Source organism: Sprattus sprattus (assembly GCF_963457725.1).
Source record: "Sprattus sprattus genome assembly, chromosome: 18".
Lineage (NCBI taxonomy): Eukaryota > Metazoa > Chordata > Actinopteri > Clupeiformes > Clupeidae > Sprattus > Sprattus sprattus.
Genome location: NC_137916.1, coordinates 13,358,317 through 13,379,161, shown reverse-complemented (window position 1 = coordinate 13,379,161; position 20,845 = coordinate 13,358,317). Strand labels below are relative to the sequence as shown.

Here is a 20,845-nt window from a genome sequence, read left to right as displayed (position 1 = left end):
TAAAGCAGGTTTTTTTCATCAACCTATCTGTCACACTGGAATGACAGTTCAAATATTTAACTTTTAGTGTCTCAGAGCTCTACCTTCACCAAAGTATTAATGCATTACTTAGGCCTACTTGTCTTCGGGGCATGTGAGGTCTTTTTGATACATTTGACTTAGAGGGTCCTAAAATGTAGGAAGAAAAAGGGTGTGAAATACACAAGTGAATATACAGTATTGGGAAACACTGTTCAGAACCATTTTCAGAACAGATTTTTGTATCATGTACACTCTTTATTCCCCTTCCAGACTAGATGTAAAACGTTTTATTTTATAATACTGAAGTAACTCATGTAAGTATTTTGTATACCGTTCACACAGTACAGCTTACTGCTGAGTATGCTGAAGCCCACATCCCAGTGAGTTATGCTGTGGACCTTTAAGACAGCTTCATTCTGTTTGTCACTCCTCACAACTTTTGTTACCGTGTTGTATTGCAATGTAAGATGATGTTTTTGTCATGTTTGGTTAGGGGAAATTACATTTCTGCTTCCCACATGGGCAAGTAAAGAGCACGGCACAGAAGTGAGTCTTACACCTCTTCCTTCTCAAAATAAAATTGAAACCTCTTTTCAGAGTCCTGTATGTTTGGGTTCATTTGATGGTCTCAGTCTGAGTGCAGTAGTCTCAGGCCTGCAGCTGAATATATCAGTTTCAACCTATCTAGTCTCTCCACTTCACTCCCTCCTCTCTCACTGTCTCTCTCACAACACTCCTCCCTCTCTCTCTCTACTCTCCACTCCCTCCTCTCTTTCTACTCTTCTCCCTCCTCTCTCTCTCTCTCTCTCTCTGAGTGCATGTGTAGTATCTGAGTGTGTGAGAGTGGCAGCATTTTGGAGTTTTCAGTTTACTGTAGGTTATGTAGGTTGTTTCAGTTAAACGTACAGTATCAGGGAAGGATTGCACCACTTTCATTAGTACTGGTTCAATGCTTTGGATGTGGGAGACCAGGCCATGTTAAACAGGACTGCCCTCGCAGGGAGGTTGTTGGGGGTAGTGGTGGTGATAAGCCTGATGTTTCCATGTCAAACGTGGCGGGCCAGGAGTCACAGGTTCAGGCTCAGGCACAGGTCGAGATGGTGAAATCACTGATTTACAAACTGAGGTCGTTGCTCAGGTGGAAGGTGTGGAGAGTTCGGTGAGAACTGCTCCAGTTACCAAGGGCACAGATGCAGCCCCTGTAGAGTCCACAATGTAAACCAGAATGGTAAAAATTAAAGCACGGTCTTTGCCAGCTGTGATCCTGGTAACGAAGGTGTTGCAAATGCTGTGGATCATATGTGATCATGGAGGCGAAGGACACTGAGGTGCCAGACAGCAACATGCCACAGAGTGAAGGGGATCTGGTGTAGGAGAACCGATGTGCAGTCAACTGGAGAATGGCACTGACAGTGAGTATGTAAATGATGCCTTCATGCTACAAAGTTAAACAAATACATTATTAAAACGCATGTACATTTATCTCAAATCCTGCTGAGAAGTCCACAACTCTTTAGAGGTGATGTGTGGGTTGACTTTTACCTGATTTATTATTCTTCTGGTGCTTCTTGGTGATAGTCTTGATGGTCGTACACTTTTAGGCAGAGTTGCAGTCATGTTGAATGCCCTCTAATTGTAAATGATTTGTCTTACAGTGGATGGATGGAGCTGGAATCTTTTGGAGATGTTCTTATAGCTTTCCCCAGACTGATGGGCTGTCAGTATCTTCTTCCTCATGTCCTCAATAATATCCTTTCCTCTCGGCATTGTTGATCTGTGTGGGTACACCTTGGCACTAGTTTGGTTGGTTTCCTATCTCTTTTAATCTGTGTTGCCCAACCCTTTTCCCAAGGATGTCTCATTTGGTTGGTTTGCTTAATTGACTAATTAAGCACCCAAATATGTTTCACCGAATCTGTTACCTGCTTGACTTTACCAATGCAGCTGGGGGTTCACAAACTTTTGCATATTGCACACTAATTCCTAATTCCATTCATGTTTTTTTGGTTACTCACACAATTCCCTCAAAAAAAAGTACATGCAAATGATAAACATAAACCTGACATTTCATACATGGAAAACTTGTGATGATAAAATCGAAAAATCATGGTAAAAACAACAGAAAACTCTAAACTGCTCAAGGGGTTCACAAACTTTCAAGCAGCACTGTATGTATGTGTGTGTGTGTGTGTGTGTGTGTGTGTGTGTGTGTGTGTGTGTGTGTGTGTGTGTGTGTGTGTGTGTGTGTGTGTGTGTGTGTGTGTGTGTGTGAATGGGAGTGTGTGAGTGTGTATGTCCGTATACGTATGTATGTATGTATGTATGTATGTATTGTAGCAGTCCCTTGGATTTGAAAACGAGAGTTTCGACTGATGAGTAAGTTTATCTTCTTTTATTATTCTTACAGCACCGTGAAAACTGAATGGAAAACAAATAAAGTACAAACATTTCATCAGGGTGTTTTCACGGAACACACTTTAAGATTAAGTTAATAAATAACATTGACATCACATTATTATCACAACGCTAAAATCATGCACATATAATTATCATAAACAAGCATCGTACCTTTCTGCGCTCTCCAATGAATGCAAGATATAAAATACGATAGTCCTTTCTAGCTGAACAAATGTGCGATCTTTTACAAGGAAGCTTGTGCAAATAGTGCGATTGAAGCGAACTGTGCAAATACTGCGATTGAAGCGAACTGTGACATCAGCCAGGCCCAAAGCAAAGTGGCGTTCTCCCGCCAGGTGCCTTAAAGGCTGTGCAAGCTACGGAGCAACTACTGGCACGCATTTAATAAAGGCAATACAGGCAATACAATAATAAAGAGAGACACATCAAATAGAAAAGCCGCAATGACAACAACAAATTACTGACATTTACATGTAGCTATGTATGTATGTACAGTGGGGAAAATAAGTATTTGAACCCCTTGCGATTTCACAAGTTTGGCCACTTGCAAAGAAATGTGTGATCTATAATTGTAATGGTAGGTGTATATTAACAGTGAGAAACTGAATATCAACAAAAAAATCCAGAAAAATGCATTTTATAACATTTATGACTTTATTTGCATTTGATGCAAAAAATAAGTATTTGAACCCCCAAAACTGACTGACAAAAATGACTTAGGACTTGGTGGAATAACCCTTATTGGCAAGCACAGACGTCAGACGTTTCTTGTAGTTGGTCACCAGGTTTACAAACATCTCAGGAGGGATTTTGGTCCACTCCTCTTTCCAGATCCTCTCCAAATCTTTAAGGTTGTGTTTTCAATGGGAGGGAATGAGGGAATGAGGTTCAAGCCCAATATTCCACGTGACATGGCCCCATCCATAGTCCCCTTGATGCGGTGGAGTCGTCCTGTACCCTTGGCAGAGAAACAGCACCAAAGCATAATGTTTCCACCTCCATGCTTGATGGTGGGTATGATGTACTCTTGGGGTCATATTCAGCGTTCCCCCCCCCTGTCAAACACGGCAAGTCGAGTTGATGCCAAAGAGCTTGATTTTGGTATCATCTGACCGCATTCTGTCTCCCAATCCTCCCTACAATCATTCAAGTGTGCAATGGTAAACTTCAGATGGCCCTGTACATGCGCATCCTTGAGCAGGGGGACCTTGCGGGTGCTGCAGTACTTCAAAAAATGACGGCGTGGTGTGTTGCCAATGGTTTTCTTGGTGACTCTGGACCCAGCTGCCTTGAGATCATTCACAAGCTCCCCCTGTGTAGTTCTGGAGTTATTCTGCACCTTTCGAATGATCACTGATTCCGCACGAGGGGATATCTTGCATGGAGCCCCAGACCTAGAGCGGGTGGCAGTTGTTTGGTGTTGCTTCCATTTATGAATAATCGCACCAATAGTTATCTGCTTCTCACCAAGCTGCTTGCCGGTGGTTTTGTAGCCCATTCCAGCCTTGTGCAGATCTACAGTCTTATCTCTGACGTCCTTGGACAGCTCTTTGGTCTTGCCCATGGTGGTGAGGTTGAAGGTGTGAAGTATGATTCTTTGGAAAGGTTTCTTTTATACAGGTCACCAGTTGAGATCAGGTATACCTTGTTAGACCTAATGAGGCCTAATCTGTGTGCTTTTTGGGCACATAACTGGCCATTTGGAGGCAGAATTCTTGCTGTTTGCTTGGGGGTTCAAATACTTATTTTTTGCATCAAATGCAAATAAAGTCATAAATCATAAAAAATGCAGTTTTCTGGATTTTTTTGTTGATATTCTGTTTCTCACTGTTTAAATACACCTACCATTAAAATTCTAGATCACACATTTATTTGCAAGTGGCCAAACTTGCGAAGTCGGCAGGGGTTCAAATACTTATTTTCCCCACTGTATGTATGTATGTATGTATGTATGTATGTATGTATGTATGTATGTATATATATATGTATGTATGTATGTATGTATGTATGTATGTAGCCTATGTATGTATGTATGTATGTATGTATGTACTATGTACTGTATATGTTAGAAATTGAAAATAAATATGGAAAATAGTACCTTTTGTTATAATGAAACTGTAATCTTCTGTAATCTTTAACTCATCTGTTTTATCATTGCTTTTGTTCACTTACCTTTTGGACTGGGTGGATTAAGAAATGTATATTTTTAAAAAATGATTGTAAAAAGTGTCTACTTAATTTGATCACAAGAATGATAAAATTAATTCATCATTAATCTGTTGATTCTATTTGGCAAATAGCAGATTTGCAAAAGCAACCCCCATTTTTACCAGATTTTCATGTGAATTTGTAGAATTAAACACTAGATATCATAATATCATCTTTTTCCCTTGTTATATTGGATTTTTGTTGCCAATATGTGTTATGTATCTGTCTCATATGTCTTTAACTTATTACATGTATTATTGTATTTGATATTGGTTCATGACTGGCTGATATGATGAGCACTTGTCTGTATCTTTGATTAAAAATAAAAAATACTCCTTGAACCATCCGCTTTCCGTACATCCAGTTTCTCACTTCGGGTAGTTCTGTGAATACGTATGGTAACCTGACAAATACGCAACCATTCTAGTATAGTGGCGTAAAGTAGACGGGAATTCCGATGTGAACTGAATCGGGTGCTTTGCCAGTCTGTTATGGTAAAGAGGTTTCGTGTTCGGTGGTTGGTTACTGTCATTGGTCAACAGCCAGGTCTGTTCATTCATACCGAGTCTCATAAATTGGGGTTAAAACAAGATAACTTATAACTTACGTCATCTTTCTTTGGTAACGATATAACAACAGTGGTCAGACAGTATGGAAATTTCGGGAAGTTCGGTGAAGAAGCAGAAATTGAACAATGTTCCTGAAAATTGGGTAGGTTTACTATGCCATGTTATTTTTCATGTGCTCAGACAGCCTGGCTTAGGCTATTTGTGCCGGGTTAAGCTAATAAGCTAACGTTATAAGGCACAAGCAGCCACTTTAGTTCAGTACGAACATTAAGGAGTACGAATCAACCCAAGGTTAGTTGTTATGATATTACAGAACAACCACGATGTCGCTTCTGACTGGACCGTTTAATGTTAGGTAGGCACCTAACGTTAGCTTATTAGCTAAGGTATCTTGCCAACGATTTACAGTTATCTAGCTTAGTAATAGGTTAGCTATCGGAGCTATGACGAAACTGTTTAGTCAACATTGCTTTGGTCATTTGTATTGATAAATACATATATTTGCTCTAGGGGATGCAACGAGCAACGAATGTTACCTACCAAGCCCACCATGTAAGCAGAAATAAACGTGGACAAGTTTTAGGAACTCGTAGAGGATTTCGTGGATGTACAGTTTGGCTTACAGGTAAAATTAAAGTTGGAATGGTCATAACTTGACGTTATCCCATGCATTATCATATACCACATATTGTCAAAGACAATTGTTAGGAGGTTTTACACTCACTCAAGACATTCTACCATTTAACGATTACAAACTGTATACTAATTAAAGAGTAATCTCCATCCTCAGGCCTGTCTGGAGCTGGGAAGACCACAGTCAGTATGGCTTTAGAAGAGTATCTGGTATGCCATGGCATGCCTTGCTATTCACTGGATGGAGATAACATTAGGCAGGGCCTGAATAAGAACTTGGGTTTCAGCCCTGAAGACCGAGAGGAGAACATTCGGCGCATAGCAGAGGTCGCGCGACTGTTCGCCGACGCCGGTCTGGTTTGTATCGCCAGCTTCATCTCCCCCTACAGCAGAGTGAGTAGCACCACATGACATGTTTTTTTTTTTCATGTGCTAATTGCCATTATGGTGCTGGTGGTTCAGAATATGAAGCATACCATTGTGTACCTGAGACAGGTGGGGTGTTCGGGACTTGCTCCCTGGAAGAAAGTTTTGAAAAATAAGCCTTTAAATGATGACATTTGCTGAATTTTGGGGAAACAAACTAGGGTTAAAAATAACGAGACTACCCCTCAAGCAAATTCAAGGTGTCATGTTTGTCTGCATTTAAGCATTTCATGATCATGCTCCTAATTGTCAAATAGCTGTAGAAAATACTTTTCACCTAGGCTAAATGTGTTGACAATCTTGTTTGGGGAATGTACCTATAGGAAAATGTTAGTAAGATGGATCTTTGATAGCTCAGGAGACCTAGACGTGATGCCATTATTGTTTCAAGTATGTATCAGTTTAATCACACACACACAAAGACATAAATTAGATGAGGCACTTTATTTAAAGAAATCTACCATCATTGACAAAAGAGATATCCTAGCTACCGCTCTCTACATCTACAACAGCTTTGCTCTTGAATCTGTATACATCAACATGCCTCAAAATAGTGGAAAGTTGAAAAGGGTGTGTGTGTGTGTGTAAGTTGTGCATGGCAGGAAACATTGGTTGCTACGCAAAAAAATAGAGCAGAATCTATTTAATTCTTAATTTCCTTCTTGCAGCCACATCTGCACTCAAATCTTTCTGAATTGTTTAAGAACCAGGTTTCCCAAACGTTCATAGCTTGAGACCAAAAAGGGAAATTGGTGTCTCCCCGGGACTCAATCTTACTCCCATAACATCTACATTTATAAACTATTGATAAACAACTCACTTATCACTACCACAATAGTCACACACAGGGACAAAAGTCCATTTGAAAGTCCGATTTTTGTATCTTTTTCATGCCATATTGAGGCCTGTTTTATCTAGTTATTCTTACATTATTTTCACAGGACCGGTTAAATGCCAGAAAGATCCATGAAGCTGCTGGGCTTCCCTTCTTCGAGGTGTTTGTTGACGCCCCACTGGATGTGTGTGAGCAGAGAGATGTAAAGGGCCTCTACAAAAAAGCCAGAGCTGGGGAAATCAAAGGTAATTATAAGACATGTTGAGTGTTATAAGTGAGACCTTGTGATTACAGATAATATTCTTAACTATTTATACAAAGGTAGAACACACTTGATACATAGATTATAGTGAAGAGGTGTCATTTAAATTCTATTTAGGAGCTGCCATGCAAATAAGCTGCCTATCTAGGCACCACCATTAAAGCAATGTTAGCCTTGATGAAAGGGTTGCAACTAGGGATGCACCGATATGGAAATTCTTGGCCGATACCGATACCGATGTTCAAAACAACAATCTAGCCGATACCGATACCGATATTTGTTTATTTTGTTTTTGTTGTTATTCATTCACCCTTTTGTGCCAGGAAAATAATGAAATCATTATCTAAAAAGCAATGTTTTAAACTATGTCAGCCCTTTATCACTCTTAACTTTGAATGAGCACAAATTCAATCAGATTTATGAAACAATCTTTAGTTTAACTAAACTTTATTTAATATAATATCACCAGGCATCAAGACATAATTTCAACTGTAAACAGATGCTTGCAATGCAGCCTTACAAAACACAAGCATAAACCCTTAGGGAATGCCATATAAATTCAAGATTAAAACGAATCTAATACATTATTTTTCTTTAAAAACTGCCTGCCATAAACATCGGCCAGTACCATCGGTGAAAGTCAAGTTTATTACCGATAGGCCGATAACATTAAAAGAGGCAAACATCGGCCGATACCGATGTACGGCCGATGCATCGGTGCATCCCTAGTTGCAACCACTAGGTGAAGTTATTTTTTTGCGTAGCAACCAATGTTTCCTGCCATGCAAGTAATTTAATAAACCTTTTAAGCTTCAGTCATAAACATGAATGTCTAGTGGATATTATGGGCTACTGGTTGAGGATGCAACGGCAGCAATAATGGAGTGAGGTTGGATTATGGATGTAACGTGTGAATAGAAGAGAATGCGTGTGTGTGATTGAACTAGTTAATGCGTGAGTGGCCGGTAGAGAGTGGTTGAGTGAACATGTTTTGTAGAGCTACGTGATTTATTGTAAGCCAGGCAATCTAACCCAAGCTGGCTTGTTAAAATTGGCACATTTCAAATTTACATCAGCAAATCCGGGAGTGTGTTTACCCCTGGTAAAAGGTATTTTCCCTGCTAAATAATTCCCCCTTGACTCTAAGATTGGGGTTTCTCCATCATATTAATTCATCTTCCACCAGATTTTTATTTTTTTTTAATTCACAATTTGATTGATTTGACATGGAATGTTCCATTGTTATGAGCACATATGTCCTTGGATTGTCTGGAATTATGGAAAAGTGTGTAGTCTCTGAAAAAGGCTTATCTTTAATAACTGTAGGCTTTACTGGGATCGACTCTGATTATGACAAACCTGAGGCTCCGGAGCTGGTGCTGAAGACAGACTCCTGCAGTGTGAATGAGTGCATCCAGCAAGTCTTGGACCTCTTGCAGGAAAAGGTACTTTAAGTTCACAACATTTAGGCTTATAGCCACTGAGTCCTTTGCCTTGACCTATGGGGATCTTCAGGTATGGACAGCACATCTGGCTCTCTTCCATGAAGCTTTGATTGGTATAGAACCCAGGCAACAGTTGTTGTATGCAGAGTCGCTCCCATACCAGCTGCTGAAGCTTGAAACCTCTTCAGAGTAGTCATAGGTGTCTTGGTGGCCTCTCTTACTAGTCTCCTTCTTGCATGGTCACTCAGTTTGTGAGGACGGCCTGATCTAGGCAGATTTACACATGTACCATATTCCTTCCATTTCTTGATGATGGATTTAACAGAATTCCAGGGGATGTTTAGTGCCTTGGTCATTTTTTTGTATACTTTCCCTGACTTATACTTTTCAACAACCTTTTCTCTGAGTTGCTTAGAGTGATCTTGGGTCAATCACTTGAGACACATTCACTGCACACTGATCCCCATTTCACTAATTGTGAGACTTCTAGCACCAATTGGCTGGACCTCTGTTCAATTAGGTCTGTCTATTTAAAGGGGGTGAATACTTATGCAATCACTTATTTTCATTACATATTTTTATTTAATTTACATAACTGTGTAGAAATCTGTTTTCACTTTGACTTTAAAGAGGGCTATTTTGTGATTTTTTTTGTTGTCCAAAAAGCCAACATATATTGACCATGACTGATTTATAAAAGCAATAAAAGGGTAAAACATCCAAGGGGTGAATACTTATGCAAGGCACTATAAAGGCTACCTCATTCCCACTCACAGTGAAAATCATTTATTAAGTGACCCCCCACTACATTTATATCAGATAAGTAAGCCCTTGTGGTTGTGATCACATTGAACCCAAAACTGGTTTTTAGAACTAACATCCACTAGATAACTAGCTATAATTTCATGCAAATAGAAATCTGCCATTTAAACCATTTAGGGTTATTTAAATTCCTTAGCTAGCTAGCAAGTTAGCTATAAGAACAACTAGACAGCCAGAGCAACCTAGGAACGTTTGCTGAATAGCCTGAAGCAAAGTTTAATTTCTCAAAATCAGCTCACCAGTAAAAGGCAGTCTTGGGTTCCATGTGATCACAACCACTTGTGGATGAAGTTAAATCCTGAGTTTAGTAATGGGACACCAATGGAGCAAGGTTATTTGGTTAGTTACACAACTGATTATTGTTTAGAAACAACTTGGAATTTATTAAGTAATTGTGGGTCGTTATGAGTGGTTACCATGATTTTTACCCACTCATTACCAGTATACTACCCACTTATTATCGATTACGGTCATTACTTTATATATATATATATTTTTTTTAAGTGGTCATGAACTCAAGGACCTTTTCACGAAAGTGTTCCATATGTTGTCATCTTTTCTAGGACATTGTGCCAATTGATGCGTCGTACGAAGTGAAGGAGCTTTTTGTGCCTGAGAATAAACTGGATCTGGCCAAAGCAGATGCAGAGACATTGCCAACACTGAGCATCGGAAAGGTACTGTTTTTGCACAAACATTGATTTTCCACCCGATTAAGCAGGCATTAGGGTGGCATTAAGTAAGGTTTTTGTCCAAAACCAGAAAGGAAACTAGTGAATAGCATCTAGCTTTCATTGTGGGCACTAATTAAACCTTTTTAAGTGGCAACCCAAGATGGGAGCAGGTGACATGTAATGCCTTAACATTGAGGTAGCAGTGGTTAGGCCATAACATCTGCTTTATTAAATACAATCTTTGTGTGAGCTTGTGTAAACTTTACCAAGCTTGGTAGAGACTTTTGCATGCTGGTATCAAAATGTCCTTTACAGTGTTGATCCTTCATTGTTTCACTCACCCAGGTTGACCTGCAATGGGTTCAGGTCCTGGCTGAGGGCTGGGCGACTCCACTTAATGGCTTCATGAGAGAGCGAGAGTACCTGCAGTGTCTTCACTTTGACTGTCTCCTGGATGGTACAGTAAATGATGTGTTTATAGCTCTGAAGATCAGTTGGTAATTATGTGTTTTTGTCTGGTAAAAAGCCTTTGCTGGGTTTGTTTATAACTGTTGTTTATAACCTCTCCATAGGTGGCGTGATCAACTTGTCTGTACCCGTGGTCCTGCCTGTCTCCACTACAGACAAAGGCCGTCTAAATGGCTGCACTGCCCTAGCCCTGGTCTATGAAGGCAGGCGTGTGGCCATTCTTCGTAACCCTGAATTCTATGAACATCGCAAGGAGGAGCGCTGTGCCCGCCAGTGGGGCACCACTTGCAAGGACCACCCTTACATCAAGGTCAGAATTAAGAAATACTAGCTTCTCAAGCTTTTATTTGGACATGACAGTGAAGAGCAGGCTGGAAATGACCTTTCCTCACGGGCAGACCTGTAAATGGTGTAGAACACTATCGGTATTGCCACAGATCTTCCAAAACGGTGAACTTTTTGAGTGAATCTGATTCTTGGGTATATACACAAATATTGACAACATACATATTTCCATGTTCAAAGTTTTGCAACAAAGTGTATTAGTGGTACATATTTATTCACAATCCACTGTTTTTTTTCCTGGTGACTGACAAATGAATAATGTTTCAGATGGTGATGGAGAGTGGAGACTGGTTAGTTGGGGGTGATCTCCAGGTTCTGGATCGCATATATTGGAACGATGGCTTGGATGCATACCGCCTCACTCCTAATGAGCTGAAGCAGAAATTCAAAGAGATGAATGCAGGTATCAGGAGTCTTAAAGCAACACTATGCAACAATTTGATACTTTTTGAGGTATGATTTTATAGGCAACTACGTAGTTTTGGTACTATCCTCAAATTCATTTTGAAAGCATATGGTTATGTGAAGGACAGATAAACACCTGTGTCTTTCCCACTAGCCATCCAAGATATGCCCTATGTAGTTCTGTATACCAGGCTGGGTACCTTGCAAAAAATGGAAGAAAAACTTTCACAAAAGACACCAGTTAATGTGTTGGCAAGCTTCTATCAGGGTATACTGGGCTGTTGGTGGTGTATGCAAGGTTTTTGCATGCCTTTTTAGTAGTTAGCTTGCTAGTTTTGAACCAAAACTTGTGAACCATCAGCTTAAAGTTCTATACAGTTTGCCGTTCGTACATTTCTGAAGCTACACTGAACAGTTGAAAAAATATGTTATTTGAAGAAAAATACATATCATGGTCTATACATGAATGGCTTTGCATTTGTTGTCAAGCTGAAGAATTTGGAACTGGCTAAGAAGGCAAAGATAGATTTTTACATACATTTAGTGACAAATACATGTTTACATACATTTAGTTACAATACATTTTTACATACATTTAGTTACAAATACATGTTTGCACAATCATCCACAGAACTCTGAATGGCAGGACACTAAGGTAACCTAATCAGAACAACCAACATCTAGCTATAGCTTAGGGAAGCTGACCAGCCTAACAAAACCTGGATTCCTTCTGATACAAAGCGATGCAAACTTGGGAGACTAGCTCGACAGCAACTAGCTAACATGACTAACTAACACAAATATCCAAGATCTAAGTGGTATCTTAGCTCCAGGATTACCAGCTCTTTGAGTCATTCCAATCTCGACTGCACCCGAAACACAGCACAGAAGCTGCCTTGGTGGAGATCTCCTTTGCGCAGCTGATGCTGGATTACTTCCCTTACGCATCCTCCTGGACCTCACTGTAGCCCTTCACACCATTTTTCTAGCCAACACTGGAGGTCATGGTAATATGGTTCACCTCCTTCTTTACTGACAGGACAGAGGGTGCCCGAATAATGAGCTGCTATGTAGCCCACTGCCACCCTTCCTCCCAGCACGCTCATCACCTGGTCTTCATGACATCCACTTGTGGATGTGGTTCTCAGACTGTGGCACAGAATTTTAAAGAAAATGTTAAATGTAAAACATTTCTCTCTTGTTATTTGTCTTGTGTTTCAGATGCTGTTTTTGCCTTTCAACTCCGCAATCCTGTTCACAATGGCCACGCATTGCTAATGCAGGACACCCAACGGAAGTTGGTAGAACGTGGATACCGACGTCCAGTGTTATTGCTGCACCCACTTGGTGGTTGGACGAAAGAGGATGATGTCCCTCTGCTCTGGCGCATGCGCCAACATACTGCTGTACTGGAGGACGGTGTCCTAGACCCTGCGTCAACCGTTGTTGCCATCTTCCCCTCCCCAATGATGTATGCTGGACCAACTGAGGTTAATAGTCTATTTGGACTGAGATACAAAGCCATTGAATATAATAATTTCTAATATCAGTTTTCTTGCACTTGCCTCATTATCCAACTAATCAGTATTCTGTCACCCCTGAGAGCTTCCTAATATCATTTGTCTAGAAATGATGGTAGCCAATATAAATTAAACATAGCATATATGGATACAAGAGGGCATGCATTTGTTTAACATGATCTTTACAGGGATCCAACCGTGGTTGAGCATAATTGTATGCAATGAAAGGCCTGTAACAACAGGAAAAATGTGCTTTTGCTAATGTCACATACCGGCTCTCTGCATGTGACATGAACGGGAGTTCGACACGCAAGGTTGTATAGTAAAAATGACATTTATTAAAGTAAAGTAGAAACAGTCAGTATAATTGTCTAAAATCAAATTTGGTGCAAGCGGGTGTCTCAGTAGTGTACACATGTCAAACAAATATAAACGATGCGTCAAGGAGAGGGAGCCTCTTGCACACTGCGCCCAGGCCTTCTTATAATGGAGCTCATCAAGGCCTCATTCCTCACACCTGCGCAGACTCTGCTACCTCAGCTGTGGACAATAGAGAGCACTGATAGCAGGGGGCGGGGCAGACCAGGCTGAGTCGTGACTCTAATAACTGTTAAAAAAAAAACTTTAAAAAAAAAAATGTTCTTACAGTAAACGACAGCACCCTAGATTTGTTCCTAATGGTCAAATTAGCCAAAACCGTTGAGAAAACTCATGCAGCTCATAATCCATGCTCAACCTATAGCTTGCTACTCCAGTACAATGTTTTTTAAGCCTCCCTTTTACCCGAACAAAACACATTTGACCATCAGCATTTTAACCAAATCCTCCTTTCTGTTCAGGTACAGTGGCACTGCAGAGCAAGAATGGTGGCAGGTGCAAACTTCTACATTGTTGGTCGTGACCCTGCAGGCATGCCTCACCCGTCTACAGGAAAGGACTTGTATGATCCGACACATGGGGCTAAGGTTCTCACTATGGCACCGGGGCTCATCTCTTTGGAGATTGTCCCTTTCAAAGTGGCTGCTTACAACAAGGTGAAGAGAAGCATGGACTTCTATAACTCCCAGAAGTAAGGAACTTTCCCTCATATTTAGATTGTTACACAGTCGCATGTTGTTGAAATCAGATAGCAATTTGGAATTTGGAATTTGGAATTTAGTATTACCTTTAATGAAACAAGTCCTAAATGACATGCAGAACAACCCAACAGACTCTTGCTTGTGGGACATTTTATTATAGTTGCCGATATTTTTTGTTTAGTATTTCTATTTTAGTGAAGTCCACTCATTTCTATTTATTCTGTTCATTGCTACAGTGTAATGGACCTACTTACTTACTTAGTCCATAATCAAAAGATTGTTTTCTGCCCAAAACCTTCCATTCATTTGATTACCTTGTGGATAGCCAATGAGACTAGCCTGGATACCAGCCTGAACTCCGCCCACAACATTTTTGGTCTGGGAGATTCAGTCTGGAGTCGAGCTAGTTGGGAGGGATTCAAGCCCACCGAAAAGTGATCTGACCAATAAAATTGTAAGGGCGGGCTTTATACGTTGATGGACAGATATAGATAGAATAGCCTATACATCGGACAAAGATGGCGCCGTCTCGGGAGCTTAGTGGGACATATTTTATATGATTTTAGCTATCTACACGACTTTTTTTATGTCTACATTGACTCGGTTAGTTGTGTATACGCAAAACGAGTGTTGCCAAAGATTGTAGGTCTTAACTGAAGCACTCTAGACCATTATTGATCGGTTATGCTAACGCGTAGACAAAAAAAAACATTGAAACAAATGGTAGCTTCTAGCCTTGAGTGCTAATTAAGTAACGTGAGCAGGCATATCTCAACAGATATTGACAGCGCATTCATTTTGAAAGAGGAACAGAGAAACGCGATCAAGGCATTTGTCGATTGAAAGTATGTTTTTGCCGTCCTTCCTACGGGATCAGGTAAAAGTTTAATCTATCAGATGGTAATAACACTACGTTGCTCTGATTGGTTCTAGGTATCCAATTCAGCAAAGAGGAATTTTCTTTCCTGGTTCGTTGAAACACGCCCCATAATCACAGCCCAATGGTTCGGTCTCAGACTCATATTCTGACTAGAATTATGAGTATGACATCGTCAGGCTACAATGAGACTGCAACAAGATCCTGAAAAGAGTGGCCATTTTAGAATATAAGAAATTATACAAAGGGAGTTAGGGTGTTCAACCTGTGTTTACCTTCCTACCTACCTACCTTGTTCAAACTTATTTTGACAAAAAGTGTACACTTTAGTATGTTGTCAAATGACATAGTGATTCTTTAGTTTGTCAGCAGGGAACCTTTTCTGTCAAATCTTCCAGTCATGACTAGAGGTCGACCGATATGGGTTTTTCTATAACCGATGCCGATGCTGATACTTAGAGGTCAGGGTTAACTGATAGCCGATATGGGCCACCGGTTTATTTTGGCCGATTTTTAGGGCCGATATCTAAAAGTTTTCCCATTAATTTGCATGCTAAAGCGTCACGCTAATAATAAGTAGATGCACACAATTTTACTCCCCTACTAGTATCTTAAGTCTGAAGTCCGTGCCCCCATACACACACACACACACACACAGCCTAATACTTACAAACATCCATAATCTAGGAATCCAGAGAACCCCCCCCCCCCCTTTTTTTTATGTATTATTTATTATTTTTGTTATTATTATTTTAGTTATTCTTTTTTTCAATGTATATACATATATGTATGTGTACAGACTATGATTTGTCTTTATTTTAGGGTTGCTGTCTGTGCAGGGGGAGGGGGGAAGGGAGAGTTCTTTGTAAAACTTGAATCCGTCACATTTTATGTTTTCATGTGTTGTTACTTCAAGGAAAAAAAAATATATATATATATATATATACAGTGGTGGCCAAAATTGTTAGAACGCCTGACAGATCTGAGAATAATTACCTTTTTTTTGCCTCCAAAACATGATTTAATTTCATAATGTTCATGAAACATGCAGATGGCTGTTCTGAGCACAACAAATATCAGATGAAGTGATTCCTACTGTTTTTATCCACTTTTAACTTTAATTTGTGGTACGTCCACCTTTTGCAGCAATTACAGCAGCACATCTCTCTGGCATAGAGTCAATATATTTCTTGAGAACTTCAACAATAATGTTATCCCATGCCTTCTGCAACTCAAGCCAAAGGCTTTCCTTGGAATTTACAGTAGATCTGTCGCGTTTATTTTCCAACTTGCCCCGAATTTGCTTGATGGGTTTGAAGTCCGGACTTTGAGAGGGCCGGCCGGTCCATAATTTTCAATGTTCCAGCAGATTCCTTGTCGCCGGTAGATCCGGCAATAGTTAAAATAATGTTTAGGGTCATTGTCCTCTTGGAAAATAAATCCAGGCCCAATAAGACGTCTCCAAGAAGGAACTCCGTGCCTCACCAGAATGTTGTGGTATACTTTTTTATCCATGATGCCATCAAATTAGCCAAAGTCACCTGTTCCTGAGGCTTAAATTGCACCCCACACTATAATACTACCCCCTCCTTGTTTAACTGTTGGCAAGAGACACTAATTTTTATATCTCTCCCCCTCACTTCGTGGAACATACACGCTTTGCTTGTTGCCAAACTATTCAAACCTGGACTCATCAGTACACAACACTTAAACCAATCTTTATTTGTCCATTTATTGTGTTCTTTTGCTAATTTCAGGCGTTACACTCAATTGTTCTCTTTCAGTAATGTTTCTTTGCTGCTATTCTGCCAAAAAGTCCTTCTTCTCCCAGTTTCCGACGGACAGTTATTGAAGACACTGTTGCACCATTAGTCATTGTGATGTTGATCTCGTCACACAGTTCTTGTAAAGTCTTTCTTCGGTCCTGAAGACTGAGAATTTTGAGATGCTTCACTTGTGTGTCTGAGAGTTTCTTTTTGAAACCTCCCTCCTTTCGGTTCTGGTGCCATGGTGGTCTAAAGTGTACTTTACAGTGCTGGGACTGCATCTCAAGTCCTTGGCTATGGGGCAGTAACTCCAGCCAGCATAAAAAAAGCCTTTATTCGAACCCGTTGCTCACTCGTTAGCTCCTTCTTCACCTTAGCCATGTTCAAAGAGCAACATGTGCTTCAAGACTGCTTCTAGAGGCTTTGGATCTATACAATTTTGTGGTGTGGCCTCAGTGACAAAACCCTGATGTTACCAATCACTTAATGAGCAGGATAGGCCTTGTACATTCAAAAGAATCGCCAAGCTGTGTCCTAAGACTCTTGCATCACCATCAATTTAACCACAATAACACCTGACAATGATTACACAAGTAATTTGGCTTCTTCTGTGCAGGAACATGATTGTGTGACATTGACAGTGAAATAGGCCTTGCTTGTTTTTGTACGGAAAATTACCTAAATCTCATTATGATGGCTCTATTCTATGATTAATAGAGCATAATGATGACTTTGTACATATTGAATTAGTTTTTAGGGTATTTTAATGGCCAATTCAACAAAAACAACTGAAAACTCTTAGATATGTCTAGTGTTCTAATAATTTTGGCCACCACTGTATATATATATATTTTTTTAAATCGGCCGATACCGATAGATTAAAAAATGACATATCGGCCGGATACATCGGCCGACCTATATATCGGTCGACCTCTAGTCATGACCAATCATTAACATGGCTTTTGTGCTTCCAAGCAACTTAATACGGGAAGTACATGTTAGATTTTTCCTATAAATCTTGCTGCTGATTAGGGCATTTTAGCGATCGGCTTATATATGTGTATATTTTTACATTTTACATATAAATAAGAATTCTTTACCTATACGCCTTAATGAATTAACTACACATACTCTCCACCACACTGACAGCCACCTTATGTGTTGCAGCCATCAAGACTATGACTTCATCTCAGGAACACGGATGAGAAAGATGGCCCGTGAGGGTCAGAATCCACCCGATGGCTTCATGGCCCCTAAAGCTTGGAATGTTCTGAAGGAGTATTACAAGTCTCTAGAGAAAGATAAGGCGGTGGAGACGGCCTAAGGATGGACAGCAATAACACTGGGAACCCTTCATCCCATCTCTGAAAGCTAGTCAACCTACTAGTAGACCACACAGTAGATGTGCTGACCTCTTGTGGTAGCTTGTGCTGTAGCTTGCATTTCATACTGCAAACTCTCCTCCCTTTTTAAGTCTTCACTTGAAATGATGTTCTTCATCTCTGACGTAGAAAAACCTAAAGTAAGGACAGTACTTGCCGGAAGCAAATATTTTAACTTAAATGTCATAATGAGGAGAACGTTAGAAATATCATCATTATATCATTAGGAATATTTATTGAGTCATTGCCAGTATTTTAAAATGTCTACCCATGGGATCAAATGAACAGATGCTATTCAGTTGTTAAAATGAGTAAGTATTATTTCAGTGCAACTTAAAATGATGAATCTGAGCTAATTTAGAATAAGCTCTGTGTAACGTCATAGTCAAGCATGGTATTTATGACATGCTGCTGTAAGATCAAACATCTCTCTGCAGTTCTCGCCTAGGTTGCGTACGTTTTCGTCCAGTGCTCCGCAGCACTGACTTAACGTGATGCATGCTGGATTTAACACGATGCCTATTAGTCCGACATTTTGACCAACTTTCGCCAGTGTTGTATAACAGCACCACATCACATGAAAGCGGAGGCTGGCGTTTTTAAAGTCGAACAACTCAAGTTTCTCTTGGTCCACTGCATGAGCATCAGGACGTCCCTGATTGGCTGGAATCTTCCATGACAAAAATGATGAGTGTTTCCTCATGCTAGAATTTGTGAATAGTTTTAAACATTAAGAAATATGTGGGTCTCGTGTGACTTTCATTACCCTTTTATGTTATGTTATAGTATAGGTTCAAGATGTGCAGAAACACTCGACTCTGTGTTCTGCAGTGCTGACCTGTTCAATGTACCTCAACCTCGATTTATTATCTATTTATTATTATGAGTCATTATGTTTGTGTAATTTAAAAGTAAAGGGGAATTTCAACTGTATCCACTACAAACAACAATATGGAACAAAATTCCGTGAGGTCTCCCTGAGAACGGAGAAACTGCCCTTTTTTTCCCTAGTTCCCACCTGAGACTGGCAGTTCACGTTGACCAGCATGTCAGCCGAAGTCCACTGTCCAGCATCAACCGAAGTTGGCAAACAGTCTCCCAGAGGCAGGTTTATCATGCCACGTGGCTATGTTTTGTGTGAAAACATGGTGGAAGGCAGTGACAGCGCTTTCAGCCTTTTAAAGCTGTTTTTGGCACTGATTCTGCTCCTTTTTAGTCTTCTAATCGGTCCTCTTTAAAGCCAGTCATCTAATATTATTGACTTTTTGTACACTTCAAGCATGGTGAATGTGTGTGTGTTTGGTAACACGTTAGTCCTTGGACTTAGTAAATGGACAAATAAACACATTTTTGCCTTTAACAGGGAAGTTATGTAACTTATTGCACACAATAAATGAAGACTGTTTTATTTATCATGAAGGTTACTGTCTCGTATGCTCATGATGTAAAATAATCACTGCTGGTGCTGTAATTTTCCTGGGCAAGGTTCTGCTACTGTTGAGCAATCACACTTCTTATTTCCGTTCCTTTCTATTTTTTCTGATTTATTTCTCCCTCCCCATGTTTGTCTGAATCAAAAGGTACTCTATACTGTCTCACTCTCTTTAATAAATTAGAATTACCCCTCATATTGTGTTGTATTTCATTAAGCAATGCAATGGCCTATTTGCATCCCTTTTTAATCTAGGTCATTCCTTTTTAATCGTATGTATTTGGTCATACCTTTTTAATCTTATGTACTTGATTGTTTTTGTAGTTAATAAACTAGTCTGTCAATCTATTATATTATCTTGGTAATTCCATGCTAGTCAAGTGTTCTCTGTGTATACATTACATGTCCTTTATTTTACATTATATAGATTTTTTTAGATTTTATCTTTATTTTTTTCCTTTGCAAGTAGTGGTATTTCCTTTAGGAAAGGCAAATCTAGTTCTTCCTATTATTACTTTTCCAAAAAAGGGAGCAGCAAAAAAACATTTGTTACGTCATGCCAAATCTTGACCATAGATTGTTTTGCCTGTAGGGTGCACTATGATAAGCAAATCAGTATGTGTTAGAACTATGTTTCCCTTCTGATTCCTTGAAAGTTCTAAACTAAAATGAGCTCCTCCAAGATTTTTCATCCAATTCCCACAAAAATAGGTGAACATATACAGACCATGCTTTTTCTGATTTTTTTATGTCAGCCATTTTCAGCATAAACGTCAACCAAATTTGAGGGTGTGGCCCCAAGTCCCATCCCGTAAGTTATGTTTTCTTTATTTTATCATATACAGTCAAGCCAAAAAGTCTGCACACCCCTTTCACCTTCCCCACATTTAATTACATTACAGACCTATTCTACAATAGATTGAGTTTATTTATTTTTCCTCAAAATTCCACACACAATAGCCCATAATAAAAATAGTTTTTTAGACATTTGTGCTAATTTATTAAAAATCGAAATGTAAAATATCATATGTACACAAGTGTGCACACCCTTTGATATGACACCCAAAAGTGAGCTGAAGTGCATTTGGTTTCCACTGATACTGCTTGAGACTTAATTCAAGTCCCTCTGTGGTAAATTCAATTGATTGGACATGATTGGGGATTGCCAACACCTGCCTATATAGGGTCCCACAGTTGACAGTGCATGTCAGAGCAAACTCCAAGCCATGGGGTCAAAGGAATTATCTGAAGACCTCAG

The 20,845-nt window shown here is 39.8% G+C and overlaps 1 protein-coding gene across 1 annotated transcript; it reads left to right on the top strand.

Annotated features, from left to right (window-relative positions):
* The first annotated feature begins 5,220 nt into the window (after nucleotides 1-5,220).
* On the top strand, nucleotides 5,221-19,744 carry papss1 (3'-phosphoadenosine 5'-phosphosulfate synthase 1). Its single transcript, XM_080855818.1, has 12 exons — nucleotides 5,221-5,358; nucleotides 5,727-5,841; nucleotides 6,007-6,242; nucleotides 7,217-7,355; nucleotides 8,699-8,817; nucleotides 10,203-10,316; nucleotides 10,659-10,770; nucleotides 10,886-11,091; nucleotides 11,394-11,529; nucleotides 12,753-13,021; nucleotides 13,891-14,120; nucleotides 17,941-19,744. The coding sequence occupies exons 1-12, from the start codon at nucleotides 5,299-5,301 to the stop codon at nucleotides 18,095-18,097; spliced, it is 1,893 nt and encodes a 630-aa protein (XP_080711944.1). The 5' UTR covers nucleotides 5,221-5,298; the 3' UTR covers nucleotides 18,098-19,744.
* Nucleotides 19,745-20,845: the final 1,101 nt, after the last annotated feature.